This window comes from Octopus sinensis, unplaced genomic scaffold (assembly GCF_006345805.1).
Source record: "Octopus sinensis unplaced genomic scaffold, ASM634580v1 Contig10832, whole genome shotgun sequence".
Taxonomy (NCBI): domain Eukaryota; kingdom Metazoa; phylum Mollusca; class Cephalopoda; order Octopoda; family Octopodidae; genus Octopus; species Octopus sinensis.
This window is the reverse complement of record NW_021832226.1, coordinates 609,875-632,665: the sequence shown is the minus strand read 5'-3', so window position 1 is coordinate 632,665 and position 22,791 is coordinate 609,875. Positions and strand designations below refer to the sequence as shown.

The window sequence follows — 22,791 nt, the reverse complement described above, 5'->3', positions numbered from 1 at the left end:
AAAGTTCCTCTTGTAACTGATCTCGTTGCTGGCGAATGGATTCATATTCTTTTCTCCTTTGTTCTTGGTCTACAAAAATATTGGACTGACTGACCTGACGTGAACTGATTCTCGAGTTTTGCGATTTGATTTTGTATCACTTCCAAGGAATCACTACGCGGTCTTGCTGTTCCAAGAGCAGCCTCCGCCTGTACATCACTACAAAAACTATGTTCACTCCACTCACAGTTCTCCGTATTCACGTGATTGTAACAAATCATTTGCCCTCTCCAATTGTTGTGACATTTTCTCAATCTGCATTGACTTCTCTTCCAAAAGGCGAGTCGTCTCATCAAGGTCTCCCTTCTGACGGGGAGTCATTTGGCTCAACTGAAACTCCATCTCCCTCTTTTCTAGAGTGATTCGATCGAGCTGCTCAGAAAGTGTCTGGATTTGGTTTCTCATTTCAGGCAAGTCTGATATATTCAGGATATATTACCCGATTGGTCAAAATTCTCATAAGTACTAAGTCGGGTACTCATTGATCTGATCCTTTCCTCCATTTCCATAATCTGCTTGTACTTGAGTCCCATCACTTCTCTACAATTGGCAATGAATTCTGACTTTTGTCGGCGGAGAATCTCCTCCTCGGAGTAGGCCTGTTTCTTCAACAATTTGATAAACTCTGAATCATCTTTCCTGTTCTGTATGTAGAGAGTCCTGTATTCCATGATCATGTCAGTCAGCATCGTCCCGTCGTCAGCATTTTCCAACCATATAGTAAAAGTCTGCTCACGCCTACACTCTTACCGAATCACTCGAATTTCCTCCACTGAAGACAATCTTGACTCTCTTATTCTTTCGATTAACCGACTTGACCTCTCCGTAGGGGAAGGTAGCGATGATGTCAATTCTACAGTAGCAAAAGTAGCCTACTTGTTGTCGTAATTATACACATGCATTCCGTATGGAGTCAATCCGAAATACATTTTGGTACCGTTTTTATTGGTTATCGGCACGTATTCCACTCCAAACATGTCCACGTCCTGACAGTACTTCAAGTACTCAGCGGCTGGATTGATTTGTCGTTCGTTCTGGACACTGCGAATAAGGTCCGTCCAGACATACTAATCGTCGCTCATCTGCTGGTGGAACAAAACCAATTTGTCCTGCCAGGCGCTCATGGGCAGGTCGTACTGTTCGAACATTCTACCAATAATGTCACTATCGCCACCTCTCGGGGATGTAATTCTCGACGGATACATAATTCCCAGTGTGCCTCATTGAGTTATAAAGTCCGCAGTCATTCAAAACTGCCATCGATGACAGCAGGAGGCACCTCTCCGGTGGAGTATAAAGCACTCCATCTCTTACTAACTGTTTCACGTTGTTGTAGAAAAAATCCTAGCCATGACAAAGGAGGACCTACTATCATTGACTGTGTGATTAGTCCAGTGACTGTATTCTCTGGGTACAAGTACACGCATATATTACATTCAACGCTCCCTGATGACTTTCCCAAAGGCTGTTTAGATAACTATCAACGTCTATCAGACAATTAGACCTTTGTTGATTTCCTAATGTAGTAATAACCTTCACCGTTCCTTCTCGGATAGCTTAGAGTCAGATACCAAGGTTCACGGAGATTAAAGGCAGTGCAGACCTAAAAAATGTTTTTAACAAATAAAATGCCATTTCAACGACATTACGTCCCAATTGATTGACCTTCACACAAAATTCCATCTGTGATGTTTCATTTTTCAGCAAAAGAGAGATCTAAGAGTACAGCTTGGTCACCAAGTGACATATTAAGAAAGTAAAGCACAACCTTCTTGACCATATTTGCCAGATAATGCCGATTCTTTCATATTTTTAATAATATATGAATGCTAATGCGCAATAATATTGTCGTGGTTACAATGTTGTTTCAGTCAAATTAAACCTAAATCGATATACAAACATGTATAATAGACATGAGACGTTTATGTGTTTCGACAGTACCATCAAGTGTCCATTACCCTCTGCAGGGTTTGGATCAAAAGTGTAGAATTTTTTAGATCAAAAGCGTAGAAATGCGGTTAAAAGGAATTTCAGGAATGTCGAGGTATTATTGAATGAAAAAAACCAAATTATTAGAACATTAATTATCTCTCAGAACTTTCGGGATTAATATACGAAATATCATCCCACGGGTGGCGATAAAGGTCCTGTCTAAGTATCTTCTGGTCAATGTGGTGTCCTACAAATAGTTGTTTATTGTAAACCTATAAGTCCAATTGATCGACCGAGCACGAATATCGCATTAAGCACTCCCGCGTTTATGAAATGGTGTACTTGCTCACTATAAGATGATCATTCAAGACCAATCAACGCAGTGAAGCACGTAGTCAGTAAATCAACGAAGCAGGCCCCAATGCATCCGTCGATGTTAAGAATAAGAGTTGGTCTCTATGAAAATAAATCGATGAACAATTAACATAATAACAAAAGATTAATGTACCTTAGAAGTAGTTATCACCTCAACCGCTAACGCAAAGTCTAAAACAGAGGTGTTGTCAAAATGCTCCTTTACGTAGGAAATCAGTATTTTAACTCTCTTATCCGGATTTCCCACCTGCTATCGACAAATCCAAACAACTGATTTGACTCTGTGCCCAATGCCCATTATGTACTGATTCTGCTTTCGTTTTTTTTTAACAAATTCATCCGGAGACATTCCCGCATTTACTGCGTCAAAGAATGCTCTCCCGGCAGCATCAACCGCACCTCCAAACCTGTCGCCCTTCAAGTAAAGCAAGGAACACGTACTATTGTTAGGAGACCGGAACAGAGGGAGGAAACAAGGTCTTTTCCTGCACGGGAGGCGACGATTGTATTCATGGCAGCAGACACAGCGGGTCCATGGTCAGCTACCAACACTAAGGACATTTCAATAAATTCGGTGACACTAGGAGGCAGTCTGATGATTTTATTCACATAAAACTACAGTTTTTTGAACCATAAAAGAGAAAGAACTCCCCCAATGCCCATGTTGTGTGTAAGGACACTACTTATGGGGATCCCGGCGTATAACAGCTCTCCTCCTCTTTCATCGCATATGCTAGAAGTAACTGTCGAGGGTTTACGAATCAGACCCAATTCCTAAAATTGATTTGTCCTTTAATGAAACCCTCGCCCAGTGATAGTCCATGGGGACTGGAGGAGGTGCCACATCCTTGACGGGGATTATATTTCCATTCTTAACGTTTTCATTATAAACTTCACTGAGGACTCTCAAAAAGGAAAAAAAACCTTATTAGTTCGAAAAGACCGTCGAAGCTCTGTGGGACGTGCGCACCGGATTCCGCCAGAGCTCTATTTTTGGCATCAGCAGTTTCACGGATTGAATTTGCAAAGGACCCGGCGTGCCCGAATTGAACCTGAAGGGAAGAATGTCAAAACAACGTCAGTAGAAAAGTGAGTCGAACACGTGCCGATGCACCAGGCAACCAATGGTTTGTTGACTTTCCCGTTCAGTAGTGCCTCACAAATTCGATATTCTTCCACCCCACCGACTTCTCCCAACAGAACAATCATTTTAATGGCTGGGTCAGACTGAAAGCGAAGTATGTGGTCAATGAAAGTAGTGCAAGGGTATCTGCAAAGTCAGACTGACAAATAGCCTGTCTCCTCCGATGGCACTCCCTCGTTAACCCCATCAGTAGTGCGGGAGATTATATTGTTCAGTTCATTAGACATTCCCCCAGATTTTGAGACGTAGGCAACACTTCCAGAACGATACAATTTAGAGGAGAGAATGTTTTCCATCATCCCTCCAGTATTGCCAATCTTAAAACATCCTGCTTTGATTCCACCGACCGTCGCAGGCCCAATGATGGTTACATGTCCTCGTTCCTCTGCTTCCTTTATGAGGAGACGGGTCATATTCTCGGGAATGCCCTCAGCAATAATGGCAATGACTCGAATCTATTGATGGGCGAAAGAAAAAAACTCGCTGGCACTCCATCACTTCCATTGTCACGCTGTAGGCAGTTCTGAGGGAAGCAAAATTCACAAAAACGTCACAGTCAGTGTGCTTTGTCAGAGATTGTGACAATTTTGAGTATACGGGGATGAGAATTTCGTTCTGTCCCCAGTAGAATCGATGTTGATAGTCCTCTCTACGTATGATGCACACCAAATACGCGAAAGGGTTAACCACTGCGGCCACCGAGGGGACAGTCCTTGAACAGGAGTAGTCAAAGTCCAGCATGCTCTGGATTGCTGAATGCTGCATCCCCCACACTATTGATCGTGTTTTGCAGCTAAAAAGTGGACGATCATCCCCCTCAATAATCTCCACTTTTTCCAACGAAGTATGGTTATTCATAGCCTTCTTGAATCCGTTGTTGATGAGAAAATTGGCAGTTGTGAAAGACTCACCCATCGAGTTGGCCACATTTCCACCCAAGGCCATCCCAACAATGCTTGTCATGTGTGTCTCAGGGCCAAATACATTGAAAGGCAAGTCAATTCGGTTTCCTGAGACATCAATAGTCAGTCAATACCCAATTCGACCATATTCCTGAGTCCTTCCTGATAGTTGGGGCCTCCCCTCCGCACAAAGACAGAGATGTCTTTTAACTCACGTCCATTCTCCTCTAACGCCCGAATAATTCCCTAAGCAGTCATCAACATTTCCCACTTTAAATGTGTCTCCGACATTGGTGAAATTTGCTATTCCACCCCCGATGAGCAATACCTTATTCTTGGCAGTTGATTTAATCATCATCCTTGTGATGGCATTGGTATATTCATATGTCTGCTGCTCTGAGGGAGCACCGGAATACTCTCCATAATTGGCCAACTCTGCGACTCCCCCCTGATCACAAATCGTGTCCCTACAATTGGCAGACTTCTGACTACGCGAATATGACTGAGGCCCCTCCACCAGCTACTAACGTCCATATTCGTCCGTTCGGGTTTATTATTGTCAGTTTTAGTGACGCCCCTGACGAGGCATTCATTTTGGCCACAAATTCCTCCTGGAAATGAACAGTAGTAGATCATACCTGAGGTAACATGTCACGTCCAAAAGGTGGAGGGAATGTAGTCTCCCCCCATAACTCCTTTTTTAAATACTTCGCACATTCGTCCAGTTTTCCTGCAGCATCAAGAGCATGTATTTTCCGTCCATCCACAATCACTGATATATATTAAATATAACAACCCAGTGGGTTTATTTCGAAATATGTGAAATACAGTTCTTTGTATATTTTATACAAATCAGAAATGAAATTAATAAGAATACTGGGACTGATATAATCAATTATTACTCTTTGATCGTAGAACAACTTAGCTGACTGAGAAGAGTATCCTTGATATCATTACCACACGGATCAGTGCCCACAGGAACGTCCAATCTAAGTGCCTTGGCATCTACATCCCCCACGTCCACTCCCCCCTCGCAGTGGAACATTATTGTGTCGTAATATCTGGACGAGTATATGCACAAGTAGTATTCCTCTCCCTTGCAGGACTAATAACCTAAATATTACAGTTTTGTGTGGAATAAATGGCTCTATCAGAAAGTTTTTGAGTTTTCCCGTTGTATTCCCGATCTGAAATAATCAAATACTTCTAAACCGTTATTTCAGATGCCATCTGCCCTTTAATCCACTCGATGGTCTGTTCAAAGTTAAGATTCAAGCCTATAAGCCCTAATTTTCCTCTTCTTTTGATTCCCTGATCTACTTTAACGACTAATTTCTAGGAAATCAAATAAATCGTTTAATTACAGAATTAATAAGCCAAGGCTGTTCTTTGCTGTCTAGTAATAACTGTTCAACGGATGAGAATGAGTAATATTCTGTTTTTATAAAGTTCGAGTCCGAGATATGTCTGTTGAGCAAATATTTGGCTTTTGCTTCACTTATTTGTTTGGCAGACATTCAGCAGATCTCACACCGCTCGATAAATTATATTTATTTCGATATTAAGCCAGCGGAAAATTGATGTTTTGATAAATAAATAATTTTATAAATATAAATTCGGAAATGAATTTATGGGTTTCAAATAGTCAAAACAGTCATCTATGTACTATCCCATCATTAAACAACACTACCTACTGTTCTCTCAAAAGACTTTCAGCGCATTAAAAGACAGCTAAAAATGGAGACGACCTTGATACTCTCGGGATTATAGCACGCAGCTGTGCATCCTATAAAAATATGATCAATACAACAGTCTCATTTGTATTATATGTAGGGACTTAATTACTTATTACATTACATTATGTTTCTATGATAGTGCAAGTGATATAATAATCACTGGAATTTTAAATGATAAAATTCTTAAAATGGCGTGAGATAAACGTTTTGGCACTTAACTGGAACTTCGTAAATAGTATTCCGTAGTCTTTAACCAGTCCTTTCATAATGAAAATGGCCTTATATACGACTTCAAAAATTGGTTTTCACACTTTCAAAGAGATGCAAGATTTTCTTGAATTTAACGATTTTTGATTTAATTTTACTGCGAGCGTCTTGAAAGGATAACAACTTTACCTTTTAGGGGCGGTCTCTGGTTAGGGATACCACCTGCTTCGACTCGTTTTTGGCGACGATGCTACTTTAAGACATGCAGCAACTTGGGCTTTGCCAGTGCTCATGCAGAAGGATCAAAGATGACTAAATAGCTGTGTATTTGGGTCGCTTTTGAATCTGCACTTCTTAACTTCGAAACCTCAGGAATCTTCTGCAAGGTTCGACTTAACTCTTCACTGACATTGTTAAAAGAATCTCCTCAAAAACAAACGATCGAAGGGAAACGAGGTGCCTTTTTCAGCAAATCTCGGTTGCTGTGCTCCGTAGAAATCGCCATTGATACGCAGTGCGGCGTCGTTAAGCTCATCCTTAAGCTTTCGACTATCTTTTCAGCCACTTACCCTAGCTAGCATCGAACTTCGTTCTTGCTTTATTTATTAAAAAAATTTCAGGAATAAATAAATTTTATGGAAAATGTAAGAAATAAAAGGAAATAGAGAATTATTAACATAATAAGGAATAACGCTCGAACTGTACAAGCAAATAAAAGGGATTTATCACCAAATTAGTATGTCTTTAACATCGCCCCTGCCTGTCAGTACCTCGAAGGGAAAGAGGCGGGCTTGCCTATCTGAATCACTTTGCGAATAGAAGAAGCTTAATTATTTAATTAATTTATATCTTGATTTGGATTTTAATTGTCATAAATAATTTAATTAGATAATGTCCTCATAATACGCTCGGCCAGCCTCAGGAATATCAAAGCCATTCCCACTGATCACAGCGATCGACAGACGTTCCAAAAGCCAAGATGACTCTCTGAAATTGTGTCTTATCTTTGATATCCTTCGACCGAACGCCTTTTGTCATTGACAAAGGAACACAATGTTGTCGATGTGGGCTGTTGAGGCTCGCATTGAGGAATTCTAATCCACGCATTTCAAAATGATACCTGATGGAAAGAATCCTGGTTTCCTAGTGAAGGTGGTCGATGGGCGTTGATGGGTAACATCTAGTAACTCTACAGAGCTCAAAAGAGGCGCTGAAGTTTTTGTAAGTTCGCGAGGGATAAATTTCAAGACCGGCATGGGTTGGCATAATTCAGAGATGTTATAAAATATCGATTTGTCGATGTTGGTCACCTCCTCGTGGCGACATTCGGATGCTATGCTTAGAAACAAAAATACCCACGCTTTCCGTCCCATCGGACTCTCTCTTTCAAGGTGGTCTCTTGGCAGCAATTGAAAACGTATTTAAAAAATATTTAGTAGACATTTGGTTTGATTTCTTGAGCCGATTTCTTTCCTTGGCCAGGTCGGATCTCCTTCGGCTACAAGCAGCGTGAGGTGGACGTTTTGATATAGCCATTGGTTTCGCTTTCAGAATAATCTTCGAGAAGAAGCCAATGTCCTTGTCAAGCTTTAGTCTCGTGTTTAATATCTCTTGGAACCATGGCCAGTTCGCCGCTTTGTAATTGTATGAAATGGGAACTTTCCTGGTGAAAAATTCTCTTTTCATCTTCACCGCGATCGGGTTGTGGTCGCTTCTCATTTAATAGAGGACTGACCACTCCGTAGACGATGCGACGGATGAAGAGCATAGAGTTACATCGGGTTACGTAGGTTTATCAGTCACTCTGAGTGGAGTCCTTGTGTTCCTCGATGGGTCGTTCAGGATTGTTGAGGAGTCCAATTGGGAAAGTAAAGATTTCCCTTTCGTATCCACCAACTGAGTTGAAAGCCAAAGGGGGTGTTTTGCATTGAGGTCTTCGCATAAGATGATTCCGTTGATGCGTGCCAGATTTGAGAGAGTTTGAACGACCCGAAACATCTGACATTAAATGGAAAACCAAAATAAACTCAGCTGAAAAAGATCTCATCCACAAAGATCGAGTCAAACTCGCAAGATTTCGCTGTAGGCATCACCCTTTATTTCTTGACTATCAAAACAAACTGGATAAGGACGTCGATCCGTTCTGTTTAATCTGCCATGACGGACGACACACAGTAACGCACGTCGTCCTGGATTGCAAAAACCTCACCGCTATAAGAAGATCATATAAGATTAACTCCCTCCTTAACTTATGGTGTGACCCTAAGAGATCTGTCGGTTTTCTTCGTGCCGCATTCCTCTCAATTTCAGCGGTGAATGGGGTTAAATAAATGGAAAACACAAATAGATTTTGAAAAGATGTTGTAAGATCAATAAAACTTAAAAAATGAATATTGATAAATTGCGTTATCGCTTAAATAGTCCTGTTAATAATGTTAAACGTCTAGACTAAATCTAATCAGACTAGTAATAGGTCACTTGCTTATTATACCTTTGGAAAAATTTTATAATCATTATGATAATGGTAATAAACTTAAAATATCAACGTCAGGAAGTGAGCGGCCAAGCACAGACGGCCAAGTTTTTTAAGATGAGCAAGCTCGATCTGCGAGCGCGACGGGGCAGGAGTTAGATTGCTCGCGCGTTGCCGCGCACGATTGCGAGCAAGATCCTCTGCCTCACCCAAGAGGATTCGCAAGCATCCATTTTCTTCCGAGCAATGATGATTCCTTGATCTTTCATGAAGCATGAGGTGAGCGGACCGGAAGCGCCTGATGTCTCAAAAGCCAAAGGCACAAAAGAATGCGGCGTGGCAAGATTCTTGTACTTTTCGACTTTGCGGACTTCAGCCAAAGCAGCAACCGAGTCGGAAGAAGAATCTATTCCATTTTTCAAGAAGACACACCGACTAATGGTATAAATTTTTTCTATATAATTTTTTAAGCAATAGTTACAATGCAATTAACAAAAAAATCTAGCTATTAGGTACCGGCTCGCAGGATTGAGAGACAATTCCCGCGTAAAACAATTAGCGAAATTCTCTGAATGAGGAATATAAATTTTCTGGGATCTCTGGAGCGATGGGTGCACAGACGGCCAAGTTTCTTAAGATGAGCAAGCGTCTTGGCCCCAAAAACACAGGAAGTCTCGACGGTAATTGCCCAAAAGCAAAATCAATCGCGCAAATTCTCGTATTTTGTCAGTTTCGTGAATTCCGCCTTCTCGGCCGACGAACCGGATCGACAAGCCGTGGAATTCAAGGCTCCCTTGGCGAAAGAGTCGGCATAGGTAACGTCCTAAACAAGCTGCTTTCCGGATTCAAAAGCGAAAGCTTTGTGAATTAGATTGTTAAGTTCAGTGTGCCGAGGAAATCGGCCGGCACTCATTCGACAAGACAGAGGATGTAGCCCAAAGGCGCCAACTGTATCCCGTCAACTTTATGGTATAAATTGTTTTATTTGCTATGAAGCCTATATTTTCGCAAACTAGACTATTTTACTGAAAATGAAACGTACTGTATTTTTTCAAAAATAAGAAAAAAAAGGCATTAAAAATACAACATTAAGTTTAATAAATATTGAAATCAAAAATTTCAGTTATAATTATTTCTAACAAATGGAGGCAAACAAGAATCTTCATTATGTTCTTTGACACCAATCCAGTCACGGAATTTCTGTGGAATGGGAGCTGAGGAAATATTACTAAAATATTAACTTGTTGATTGAGGGTGATTATAAGCGACTTGTTTGCTTCGACGTTTTCTCGTTTGGATTGTATCTTTCTTTAGGACAAGTGGTCTATCTATCTACAAATTTACAAATTATCTTTTGACATTGTGAAGTTTTTTGTACAGCCCACACGCGTTGCACACGCATTCGCCAGAAGTGGATCGTCTCCATAAACTAGTTTTTGAAGTCCCGCAGTTAGAACACACAGAATTTGACTTTTTTCCAGGTCTTCGTTTTGTTTGTGCAGAATATAGACTGACATTATATTCTCCTGAGTTGTGACACGGAAAAGATATTTGACAGTATATACACGTAGTTTCGTTTCCATTGAGAACTCTTTCCTTTTTACATAAACTGCAGGTCGACTGGTTTTGAGGGAAGTAGTAATGATTGCCTGCGTTTAATTTTAATCAAATTTGAACGATAATTTTGATAAGGATTAAGCCACAACTCATTTCCCTTCATAGTCGTAGCAATATTTGGCGAGCAATCATAAATCGAATTCCAAGAGTAGTTTTCCTGTGGTCCGAAATGTGAAAAGAATCCTCGGGATGCTTCATAATTGGGAATATTTAACATATTCTAGGATTAAAAGAATTAACTTACTGGCTCGTTTTGATATGTTTTAGTATCAGTGAAATTAAAAATTTGGTGATATTGTCTGTTGTAGTCCATGTAGAAAGCAGAATTCCCCAAAACTTCGTGTTGTCCAAAATAGGACTGAGTGTTGTTGATAGTCAGTGGTTCGTATTCAAATTGGGACTGGTGGGGCAGCTCCGAGTTGTTAAATTTAGTCAAATCAAACGAGGCCTATTTTGAACGTGTTGATAATGATTAGGTGCTTAAACAGATATACTCACAGATTTATCAGTCATCAAATATTATCGCTACGCGTTGTAATTATATAAGAGTCGGACAAACGCCAATGTCTTTAATCTCACGACTTTGACCACCAGAAAAAGTAATGTGTTCGATGTAACAGTGCTAAGACATGTACTTTGAGAAAAATTAGCCCTTATCACCAATTCGTGATATTTCAGAAATTGTGCTACGCTAATGGCAGACTGGATTAAATGTGACAACCAGTTGCCCAAATGAAAGTGATAAATAAGTAATTAAGCAACCAAGTGACACAGAACGGAAGCTTAGAGAGGAATAATTCGACTCAATGAGTTATTACGAGGATTCGTCTTCCCCGACGATCCCTAAGGCAATAATTCCAAAAAATTCACAAGCCTTCAAGAAACTCAAAACGAGAGTCTGTTGAAATAAGATGACCTGAATACATTGAGAAATACAAAATACACAAATCCTTTATTCGCATTACTTTCTTCTTTTCCATGCCCATATAAAATGCGGTTTCTCTTACAAGATCAGAAACAAATAGTTCCTTAAGGTATTAAGGCATAATACTGCAGATTTGGCCACGACAGCTACTGCATCTGAGGACAACATGGAAACTTCAGGGTCGGCTTTTATTATCTTGCTTACCGTTCCTACTCTGAAGCGCAAATTGGATGAATGATTTTTGTCGTTGGCTGTGTCTATATTATTGACCAGAATGAGTACCAGATATCATTGCGAAATCATATAAAAATATTATTAAATTATTTTAATTAATTAAATTAATTATAATTTTGTGTGCGAATCCATTTTGGAGCTATTTGATAAGACTGATTGTCTTACCGAATTGGTAGTTTTAACATCATGACGTCTTCGAACATTTATCCGTTGTCAAATTCCCAAAGATCTTTAATGTTATGTTTGACCAATCTTTTTTTAACTCATGTTGAGTATATTGTAACGAAAACCAAAGCCCAAATTCACGCGTGCTAGTTTAGGGTCGTCTTTTAGACAATCTAGGGAGGTTCTAGTACAAGTTTAAAAATAACTGATCTGCATATCATAAAATTATGCTTTCTTTCGATCAATTTCTCAGCTCTGATACTTTTTTATTCAATCTGGAGATGGATTCCCTTCGGTCCTGGAGCCGGTTGGGTTAGACCGTGGTGACGGAAAACGTCCCGCTGGGTCTACGCTATTCCCGTTCAAGGGGGGACTCACTCTCGATGGGACGTCACCTGTGTCGACTCGTTTTCCTCGTCATCTCTCATCGACTCTGCCTCCCGCCCTGGCTCAGCCTCCGCACATGCCGAAACGAAAAAACTCGCAAAGTACGCCTCATTGGAGAACACCTGCCTTTTCGTCCCCCTAGTTTTCGAGACGAGTGGGATAATCGGCCCAAAAGCCCTGGAGTCCCTTTCGGAGATTGGTTTGATGATCTTGAGGAAGAGTCACGATAGACGTGAGTCTAGCTGGCTTTTTCAGCGCATTTCGCGGAAACTGCCTGTCTATTCGCTCGTCCTCTCAATCAAAGAATTAACGACTGTTTATTAGAAAAATTCTGACTATTAAAAAAATCTGAAGATAAGTTAGATTTCTTTGCCTCCAAACTTTCTTGATAATCGAAAATTAAATTCTTGTTTTTAACAAGGAATTTTTATTCATCCGAGAAATAAATATCAACAATTGACAAATGGCTTTAAAATGCTTACCATTGGTCATAAGCTTTACTTTGAATCTCCAAAAAAACCTGACCAACGCTTTACATTAAAAAATACATATTCTTTTATAGATATAAAAAATAAAATGACGGCTATAACTAGGAAAGTTTTCCAAACTATACCCAAAAAGACTTTATATGTGAGTATGCGTTGTTCCGAAGACTTTCTTATAATTTTCCGGCTTAATTTAGTTGTGTCCAGAAATTAAATTTGAAAACCAAGATTCTCTTTTTTACTTACAACGATATAAATCGTTCTCAAAGACTACGGAATTGTGATATGGACACTTTATTATGTGACGTAGTAGCAAAACTCTGTTCTCTAAAAAATTATTGTATTAATATAAAGAAAAGTTTCTCCTAGAAAACGTTAATTAAAAAAAGTTGCTATTGACAATAGAAAGAAAAAAAACAAATAGAAAAGTTTCAGTGATTTCTAATTTAATGAATAATTAAATCAAGTCAAGATAATGAGAACTCTGGACAAACACTGCAAGACGGAAAACCAATCTTTGAATGGCGAAATGATCCTAAAAATGGAAAAAGGACATACATTGGCATTTGCAAAAAGAAGTGGAACTTTGTACAAATTTGAGAAATTTTCCAGGAAAGTAGTATTTGTATCTGTTTCCTCTAAATTGTCTGCAAATATATTTTTATTGTTCGTGTACAGTTAAGAGCAATAAAAGCTGTATCTATCAATATTTGTTCTTCCCTCAATCGATTATAGTGTGTAACGGCCTCGTCCAAGTTATGAAAAGTGGATAAATCAATCAAGTATATGATGTGAGTGACCTCATCAAGTGAATCATAATCTATATCAACCGAACTCGTTACAGACATTCTGTCATATTAATAAATTATTTTTTTACATTGTCAAGTTTAGTTGTTTCCCATACTCCCGATGCATTTCCAAAAGAATTTCTTTTCGGTTTAAACAGCCGGAACAAAAAAACTATAAATGACAAACTCATAAATGAACCAACAGTCTCATTAAATTGTTTTATAACGTGGTAAAAATTATTAATTAAATCCACACTAGTAAATTAATCAAAGTGAAAAAATATCTTATGAAAAAGTTAAAACGGAAAACTCTTTGGGAGATCCTAAGGACATCCCAAATAATCAATTTCTCGAAAGGAAGGCACCTTACATGAAAGTTTCGAATGAGAAACTCATGGAAGGAAAAATTGCTAAGAAACAGACAGTCCTGAATGTCTCTGATGTTGGTGTACAGACGGACGCTGAGTTCCCCGATGCAGGGAACAATGGAGTGCCGATGACTGTCGAGTTTGGCATGCAGACAGACCCGATCTGTGTTCCACAGAAAGTGAGCAATGTGAAAACGGGCCCCTTAACAAAAACGACCAGAAGGAAGCCAAAGTCAAATGAATCTCCGGACTTGATAGAGGAGCAAGCCTTCGAAATGGCTGGAAAGCATACAATGGATACGTCTCTTTTAACCAAGGTGGCGGCGCTCCCACGGGAGGTCAGTCGCCGAAGGCGGAAGGATTGATCGTAATAACGATCACAAATGCCCGCTCGCTTGCGAGACGGGCATCGGAGCTGAGGCTCCTGCTGGCCACAGCGAAATCTCACATATTGATTATCAATGAGTCTAAGCTGAAGGAAGCTACGAGGGTGGAATTCGAAGGCTATAAGTCTATTAATATACCATGGAAAATAAACTCAGTGGCGGGAACAGGAACCTCAGTCTACTACAGGGCGAACCTTAAGGTAAGAAACATCAGAATTGTGGAGGAGTCACTCTGTGAACTTATTGTGCTCGAGTTGCACACGACTGCTGGCTGGCTAACCGTCGAGGGAATTTACTCAAAGTCGCTAAGGCGCTATTCAAACGTTATTGGGACGTTCTTTGAGGAAAATTGCCTGTCAATCCTAGCAGGAGATCTTAATGCCAAAAATGTGAGTTATGGATGTGAAACTACGAATATGGATGGGACTGTCCTTGAAGACTTGGCCAGTAGCTTGGGTTTTTCGGTATTTACATCGAAAGAACTGAATCATTATGCAGACAGAGGATGGCTGATCGCTTGGGTCTCTTTCTATGCTCGGCATCAATTAGTCCTTTATGTTACATACCGAGGTTGGAAGCGGACATTGGCTCTGACCACGTGCCGCAAACGATGTTGATAAAGATGACTATGAATGTTGCGGAGGACCTGTTCATTGGTTACAACCTCGTGAATATGAACTGGAGTTTATTCGAATCATATATGCGGGATTCTCTTCGAAATGTTGTGTTCCATCCTCTGAGAGGCAGAGATGATATTGACAATCTCGATGATCACCTTAGATCGTCAATCATAAAATTCCTGGATGTTCATGCATTAAAAAATGTATGGAAACCCAAAGGAACGCAAAAGCGGATGAATTCGAAACTTGTCACTCTGATCAGAACGAAAGGTACTCTGGAAAATCGCAGGAAAAGATGCCGGGTTGAGTCAATCAAATGCCGCCTGAAATTGGAGATCGACAAGATAAAATCTACTATTGCAAAAATGGCCAAGACTGAGGTCGAAAGTAAATGGAGGTCTGAATGCAGAAAACTGGATAAGCGAAACCCTAATTTCTGGAAAGCATATCAACGCCTTACCAGAAATGATGCCAAAGGATTTGAAATTTCACTAAAAGAACCAGACGGGAAATATATCTCCTCTGATCGTATCCCGGAAGTACTCAGGAACCAACTCAGTCAGGTTCAAGAGGTCGAATCTACCGTTCCACGAGGGACTTATGACCGAATTGTGAAGAAGCTTGGCTCTTCGCAATTATCGGAGGGACCATTATGTGGGGCGATAACACAGGAAGAGGTTGAAAGGGCAATTGCTGGGTTGAAGAACAAGGCGCCTGGCTTCGACTACATCCCTCAGAAGTTGTTAAAGAAGGCCCCTGAAATCTTGATACGAGCACTGACTATGTTGTTTCACGCCAGCTGGACGTTCGGACACCTTCCATCGGCGTGGAAGCATACGATTGTTCGAATGATTCCAAAATCTGGTAAATCGACACTGCTGGCACAGAACTACCGGCCAATTAGCCTCATTTGTGTTTTCTCTAAGACAATGGAAAAGATTGTCTTTAACAGACTCTCTGGTCATATAGAATCACAAAATTTGCTTTTACCCGAACAATGGGGATTTTGTGAAGGAAGATCCACAGGGGACTGCCTCAGGGAGTTAGAGCACCAATTATCCCGTGCTGACAGAAATAAAGCATGGCTAACTGTGGTGTGTCTAGACCTGGCCAAAGCCTTCGATAGCGTGTGGCACCTGGGCCTACTCTCCAGAGTCCATGACACCGGAGCCGGGATAAAGACCTATCGATGGCTGGAAAGCTTCTTGTCAGGAAGACAATCATTTGTCCGCTGTGGAAACCGCCTATCGGGGTGTGTGGAACTTAGAAGGGGAGTCCCGCAGGGATCTATCTTGAGTCCACTTCTGTTCAACCTCTTCTTGTCGGACATTCCTCTGCCGTCGACACGTACTGGCAAGCTCGTCATCTATGCTGACGATATCCTGGTCATGGATACCTCGAAAAGGATATCGCAGTCTTGGAGACGACTTAAATCATACATTGCAACGCTAAAGATGTGGACTATAGAGAAGGGTTTGACCCTAGCACCGGAGAAGAGCATTATTTCATGGTTGCGGAGAGGGAGTCGCTATGTGGAGTCGTGTGCATATGCGATGAGTAGTTATGTGATGGATCTCTCGAAAAGCAAAAATCTTTATTACCTGGGAGCAACAACCATCAACTGTCGTGGCTCGTACGCAGATCATATAGCAAATCAGAGAAAGAGGAGTGTGAGGATCCTCAAAAGCTTAACCAGGTTCCATCTGAATCCGGAAACGTACATCTACGTATACAAAACGTGTGTGCAGCCAGTCCTCACATATGGCTACGAGGGCTGGTACGGTACGGAGGAGAGTGACTATCTGATCGAACAGTTTGGAAAAGACAAGACGTTTCACTATGAAACTGGCTTACGGAGTACAACTTGACGGAAGGTTAAAAGACTCACAAGAATCCTCTGTGCCCACGATCCGGATGGTCTTGGAGAATTGTTGTCAACTATGACTACAATTGGGGATACGCATGGAAAGAGACACTTCGGTGCCTTGTTTTTATCTCCCCGTTAATGATTTCTTCCTTGTTTTTCTTTTCGGTCAATAAATACTATTCTATTCTATTCTTATGATAATTTTGGTTACAGTTTCCTCCTCTTTGCTTCCGATCCGTTTCCTTTTGCCAGATTCGTGGACAGGGATACACCGTCTATATTCTCGACAGGTTCCTCTGATGTCTCTTGGTGGCTGCTTTTTCCACTTAGTCGTTCATTGATTGCATAATTCGCCTCCGTAGCTAAGATTTTGTATTCCAGACGTGTCCTCTCCAGTGTTTTTTTAATCTGAACATGAGCACGTGTTGAATATTGGACTTTTAAGGAGTTTTCATTAAAGACAGTTGACTGAACAGAGTGGGTCTTCAACTTCCTAGACTGTTTTATTCCTTCCAAAACTCATTAGTGCCGATGTGGGTAGACATGGAAAAGGCATATATGACTCGGTTGACCATGCCTACCTTGTTGAGTGTCTTAGAAGTCTCAAGTTGCCTTCGTGGTTTATTGAATTTGTTGCAACTGTGATGGACAAGTGAAACGTGCTTCTACACTACAACAAATGCAATATAGGCAATATGTCCCTGCCGCTGTTTGTCCTCTGCTTAGACCACTGAATAGAGTCCTCACTGTCCGATTCGAACAAATTTTGACGAGTGGAACGTACTTCTACACTACAACAAATGCAATATAGGCGAGGTTAAGCTAGAGAGGGGAATACTACAGAGCGAATATGTCCCTGCTGCTGTTTGTCCTCTGCCTAGACCGCTGAGTAGAGTCCTCACTGTCCGATTCGAACAAATGTCGATCGAACATGAAAGAGGGTGTTTTAGGACCAACCATCTCATGTTCATAGACGACATTAAACTGTTCGCTCGGTCTTCAGAGATCCTCCACTCGATGGACAACGCCTTGAAAGGTTTTATAAAGGTCGTGGGTCTGAAGTACAACGAGTCGGCAACTAACACCCTTGTGTGTGGTGACCTAGTCAAAATCTTGGAAGAGCACCAAAAATATAAATATCTTTGCGTGGTTGAGAGCCCGGCCTCATTAATCACACCAAAAATGAAAGTTTGTAATGAAAGGTGTTCGTAGTATGGAAGCAATGTAAAGCAATGTACTCGCTTCTATGCATGAAACTTATTTCATGTTTTGAACGAGTACGCGATCTCATAGCTAAATTACTACGTTGGCCTGATCAAATTCTACTCGAGTGAGTGCGATGATATGGACTTTATTGTCCGAAGAGTACTACGAGAGAATCACGTCCACGTGTTGGCAAGCAATAAGGAGAGATTAAACTTGTCTCGCGGTAACCAGGACGTGGACTGAGTAACGTCGTACATTCTTACTAGGATGCACGACGCCTTGAGGAGTGGGTCGAGTGTATCCCTAAAGAAGGCTCCCATTTTAGCTGTTGAAAAAGCGCGTGGTACACACCCCTGTCAGCTAAGTATAATCTGGGTGCTACCCAAGTTAATGTGAAGAAGTTTATCAAACTTCAGAGGGAGATTCTAATAAAAAAATAAACTTAAAAGTCCTTCAGAAGACTCTCTTTAGCAGCCTGGACAACTCGCACATTGACGTATAGTAGTCATCAACGTGGCTGAAATATATGAATAACTTTTCCAGATCTGAAGGGTTATTCTCATATTTGCAAGATAGAAACGTTTTTAATAGTTAACGGAAACAGTGTAACCACTGTAAAAGTAAGGCGATGACCGTTGACCAGTTAGCCACGAAGTGCAGGAATACGCTTTACCATGATTGCATATGGAGGCATAACGAGGTGGTGAGATACCTCCATCTTCTGTTCTGCAATAAGTATGGCTTGAGACGAAATTTTGGTTCATGATAAGGTTCCCGGGGAGATCGTTATCGTGGAAATGGGCATCAAGTGCTTAGATTGTTCGCAGACAGTAAAAGTGGAGAAAAGAAGAAACTATGACCTCCTAGCAAACGAGCTAGGGGTGATGCATCAGTGCAAAGTCCATGTCATTCCGTGTGATGAAATTTGGATTGCACTTTTTCGAAGGTCTACAAGCCAGAAAAAAGGATGAAGAATGGTAGGTGGTGCGTGGAGTGCCATCCTCTGTTCATTTCTAAGGCTCTTGACTTAGTTAGGTAATTAATTAGTTAATTAGTTTCAAAAATATTAGTGAACCTCGGTTTATGAGCCACGAATTGGCTCAAACCGAGGTCTGACTGTATTAAGAAACGACTTCGATTCAAATAACAGAAAGTTTCCATTACATGAAGGAATATCTGCGAAAACATACCGTCACAAAAAATGGTCATTTCTATTCTGTCAAAGATGAAGAAATTAAGGAATGACTCACAAATATACACATTTCAAGATTATATACAAAGATCAAGATTTTGCAAAGGTAAATTAAAAAATAATGATTTTCTGAGTACAAACAAAATAAAACTAAGCATTTTTCGGTGCTCAAAAGAGGCTAGACTATGAATTTTTATCTAAATATTTGTAAAACGGGACTGAAAGAAATAAGAGAAATGTCTACGTAATAAACGAAACATCAAGTAATAAAGAAAAATCTGATTAGTAATGTATGTGTTAATTAAAGTTCATCAATAACATCCTGGAACCCCTCCCAAATAGAAGTAATTTTGGTCTGGTTGGAGAGAAGAGAGCGTAAATATTCGACCATTGAACCACGAAAGTACCCATCATTTTTTTTATCAAATATGGCCATTTCCTTTTTAATGTTATTCGATATTGAATCAAAGTCACGCTGAGCTATGTTTTTAGCTGTTTTAGCCTGCAATGAACACTCTAGGTTACCTCTTCCAACTCGTCTTTGGCTCTTTCCAGTTTGTCCAGTCTATTGAGAGTCTCTGCCTTGCTCAGCTGATCCGTCTTTTTAACCAAATTAGCATTGGCAGTAGTTAATGCCTTGAACAAGTGAGTCCTCTGATTAAAAGATTTCTGAGGATTAGACAAAAGAAATGCCTTGATGGCTTCGATAAGAGAGATATAGGTATTGTACGACTCGGCAAAATATAGGTCAGTCATAAACTGGTCTTCATAAACTCGACTTAACTGATGCTCAGTGTCCGACAGGGAGGAAAAGGCACGAGAGAGTACGTATGATTCGTCCATATTACTCAACAGAGATATCGCAGAGGCAGCTGATTCGAGGGAAGAAGAAATTTCTGAGACTAGGCAAAAGGACTAACCCTTCCGATATGTAGAAAGATGATGAATATGTCCATAGAGACCTTTAAGGTCAGTCTCTACTGCGTTAATTCGATTGAGAGTGTCAATAAACCACTGGGAATGTTACAAAGCAGAGTACTTGGTCGGGTTCTGGTTCCTTAAATCTCTTGAGCTCCACTGCCGAGGCCATTCTCCCTACAAACTTGAGGAGCCCTGTCCCAGAGACTGCTTTGGGAGTCTTCGGAAGGGGATCCTTTCTGCTGAGAAATTCAATGACAAGGGAGTCCTTGTGCAGAAAATGATGCGAACACAGCAATTTAAGAAATCTATTTATCACAACACCCCTCACTGTTCAAGAGAAGCCCTTCTCTTGGCCAGAAATGAAATATTCTCCATTTTCTGACTGCCTGCCGAGTAAAAATAGGATTGAAACTTGTGGCGTCTTTCTCTGGGGGCAAAGGCAAAAAAAATCCGTAGTGGGAAACCTTTTCGTGGAGTCGTTCGTAGAGACCAATAAAGTCACTGAATCTACGTTCTACTGTGATTTCCCCACTCAGTTCTGGTAGGTCGAACTGTTTTTTAATTACGAATAATTACTTTGGAAGTTATGACAAAAAGTACATAGGAATTCATCCCTTCTCCCACTTTGTGGTAGCTCACTATGCTTGTCTCTACTGGAAAAGACTCGATCTATGTATTAGATGTGACAATACATCAATTCCATTCTCTTCTGAGTAATCCACAATATCGGACATTCCGACCTCAAATAAATGTATTTTATTAATATGTTTTATTGTTTTAATTTACTATTTATTTATTAATTCTTTTAATTAATCTTTTATTAAAATAATTTAATACTTATTGTCCGTAAAGAGCTTTTCTCCTGCTTTATAAAGACCGAGTTAAGTTTGGCATGCTTATCAGAATGAGATTAGGGTTCAGAGTAAAGTACTGACATTAATTAACATTGTGTAATAGGCATAATCATTAAGATTCAATAATATGCAGGAAGTAAATGAATTAAGCAGTTCGAAGAATAAAACAAAGTTTATTCTGCTTCTCGGATATTTCAATACGCACTGCCTCCTCAAAGACTTTCTTAATCCCCACAAACGTACAAGCAGAACACTCGGAGTAATCCCGGGGTGGTATAATCGAGAATGCCCTGTTGCCTCCCTCAAAAGAAACAGATGTGAAAGTCTTCAAATCGACCTTATTGCAGACGAGAATGATGGGATCACCTGGACAATAGCGAGATGACTAGATTAGGACAGACGCATCAACTTCCTTTTTTAACTTTGTAATCGCGTTCTTAAAGAGGTCGGGCTCTCGACCGAAAATCTAAGAATGATGACATCCGTGTCTTAATTAAAGCGGTCCTAGTCTCCGTGTCGTATTTATTTTAAACGTAAAATATTACAGTCCGACCTCGATTTGGAACAGACCTCGGGGCTGGAACACCTCAGTTTTTGGAACAACCTCAGTTTTTGGAACACTTTGTAGGATCTCTGCCTAGAATAAATAATTCCTTTTAAATGAAAACATCGATTTGGAACAAAATTTATTATTATTATTTATTTCTAGTCATTAAAAAAATTAATTAATTTGGATTAAAAAAACTCCACGCTAAATCATTATGGGTCTCAGTTACGAGAAAAAGTTTGAAATTGCTCGACAACTAAAAAGTCATTCACACAGAGTACTTTCTCAAAAATATGAAACGAGCATTGGCACAATTGCTTGAATAAAAAACGATTACGCCGCAAATAACCTGTGGGAACATTATTCCAAATTTTCGGACTGAAACAAAAACTGACGATATTTTTAAAACATTGGATAGTAAAGTTATCGACGTTTTTCAACAATTACGGCTCCAAAATATTCCAGTTTCGGTCCTCTTATCAAAAAAATTGGTAATTTTACTTTTTCTCACATTGTTTTAAGGTTTGAAAATTGCGGGTAAATTGAACATTACAAGCTTTAAAGTATCGAATGGTTGGTTAATGAATTTTAAAAAAAGACATGAACTGAAATTCAAAATCCTTAGCGGCGAAAAAAACTCATGTAATCGTGATGGAATTCAATCATTTTTAAAAATTTTCCATGAAAAAATTCATCAATTTGGAAAAAATAATATCTTTAACATTGATGAAACTTGTCTTTTTATAAAAAAGACCCCAAAAAAATCATTCGTACAAAAAAATAAAAAAGCGTCAGGTTCTAAAATAAATAAGGAAAAAATTTCTTTGCTCTTTTGCTGCAGTTATTCAGGCCAAAAATTTGATCCTTTAATAATCGGGAAATTTAAAAATCCCAGATGTTTCAGAAATTTTAACCCTGAGGATTATGGTGCTATGTACTCATCTTCCAAAAATGCCTGGATGACAAGAGATATTTTTATTCAATGGTTATTCTTAGTGAATGAACGAATGAAAATGGAAAAGAGAAAAATTTTAATAATTCTTGATAACGCTTCGTGTCATGAAAATAAATCGCTCTCAAATATCGAATTGCTGTTTTTACCCAAAAATACAACTCTAATTCTTCAACCATTGGATAATGGGATAATCAAAGCTTTTAAAGATAATTATTCGAAGGCGTTAATTGAATTTATTTGTTGTATAGATGAAGAAGATTTTTACTGCGACTTACTTAAAAAAATTAATTTACGCCAATCATTGATGATAGTATCGAAATCGTGGCAAAATGTATCCTCCGAAATAATTAAAAATTGTTGGGATAATGCTTTCGGCAATGAAATATTTGTTGTTTCTGATAATCTGACGGATGATGTTATAGAACAAGTTGTAGACGAAGTGTTGGAAAATACGGAAAGCCACGAT

The 22,791-nt window shown here is 39.8% G+C and overlaps 1 protein-coding gene, 1 long non-coding RNA gene and 1 pseudogene across 2 annotated transcripts; all 3 read right to left on the bottom strand.

The window, feature by feature from the left end:
* Window positions 1-2,244: 2,244 nt before the first annotated feature.
* Window positions 2,245-2,755, bottom strand: LOC115228624. Its single transcript, XR_003883231.1, has 3 exons — window positions 2,480-2,755; window positions 2,351-2,427; window positions 2,245-2,320 (listed from the first exon to the last, which is right to left on the bottom strand). It is a non-coding gene; the product is annotated as an uncharacterized LOC115228624 (long non-coding RNA).
* Window positions 2,756-3,647: 892 nt separating this feature from the next.
* LOC118761224 lies at window positions 3,648-11,787 on the bottom strand (annotated as a pseudogene).
* Window positions 11,788-19,332: 7,545 nt separating this feature from the next.
* Window positions 19,333-20,703, bottom strand: LOC115228615 (sorting nexin-1-like). The gene is made up of 3 exons (XM_036498979.1): window positions 20,662-20,703; window positions 20,353-20,520; window positions 19,333-19,613 (listed from the first exon to the last, which is right to left on the bottom strand). The coding sequence occupies exons 1-3, from the start codon at window positions 20,701-20,703 to the stop codon at window positions 19,350-19,352; spliced, it is 474 nt and encodes a 157-aa protein (XP_036354872.1). The 3' UTR covers window positions 19,333-19,349.
* Between the last annotated feature and the right edge of the window lie 2,088 nt (window positions 20,704-22,791).

Bases quoted from the DNA above. Each gene is read 5' to 3' on its own strand.
- LOC115228615 (XM_036498979.1), bottom strand. From the start codon at position 20,703: ATGTCCGATATTGTGGATTACTCAGAAGAGAATGGAATTGAT. The intron at 20,521-20,661 runs GTATTGTCACAT...ATTAAAAAACAG, and splicing joins CAGAAGAGAATGGAATTGAT to TTCGACCTACCAGAACTGAG. The intron at 19,614-20,352 runs GTCAGAAAATGG...GACTCTCAATAG, and splicing joins CTATTTTTACTCGGCAGGCA to ACTGGACAAACTGGAAAGAG.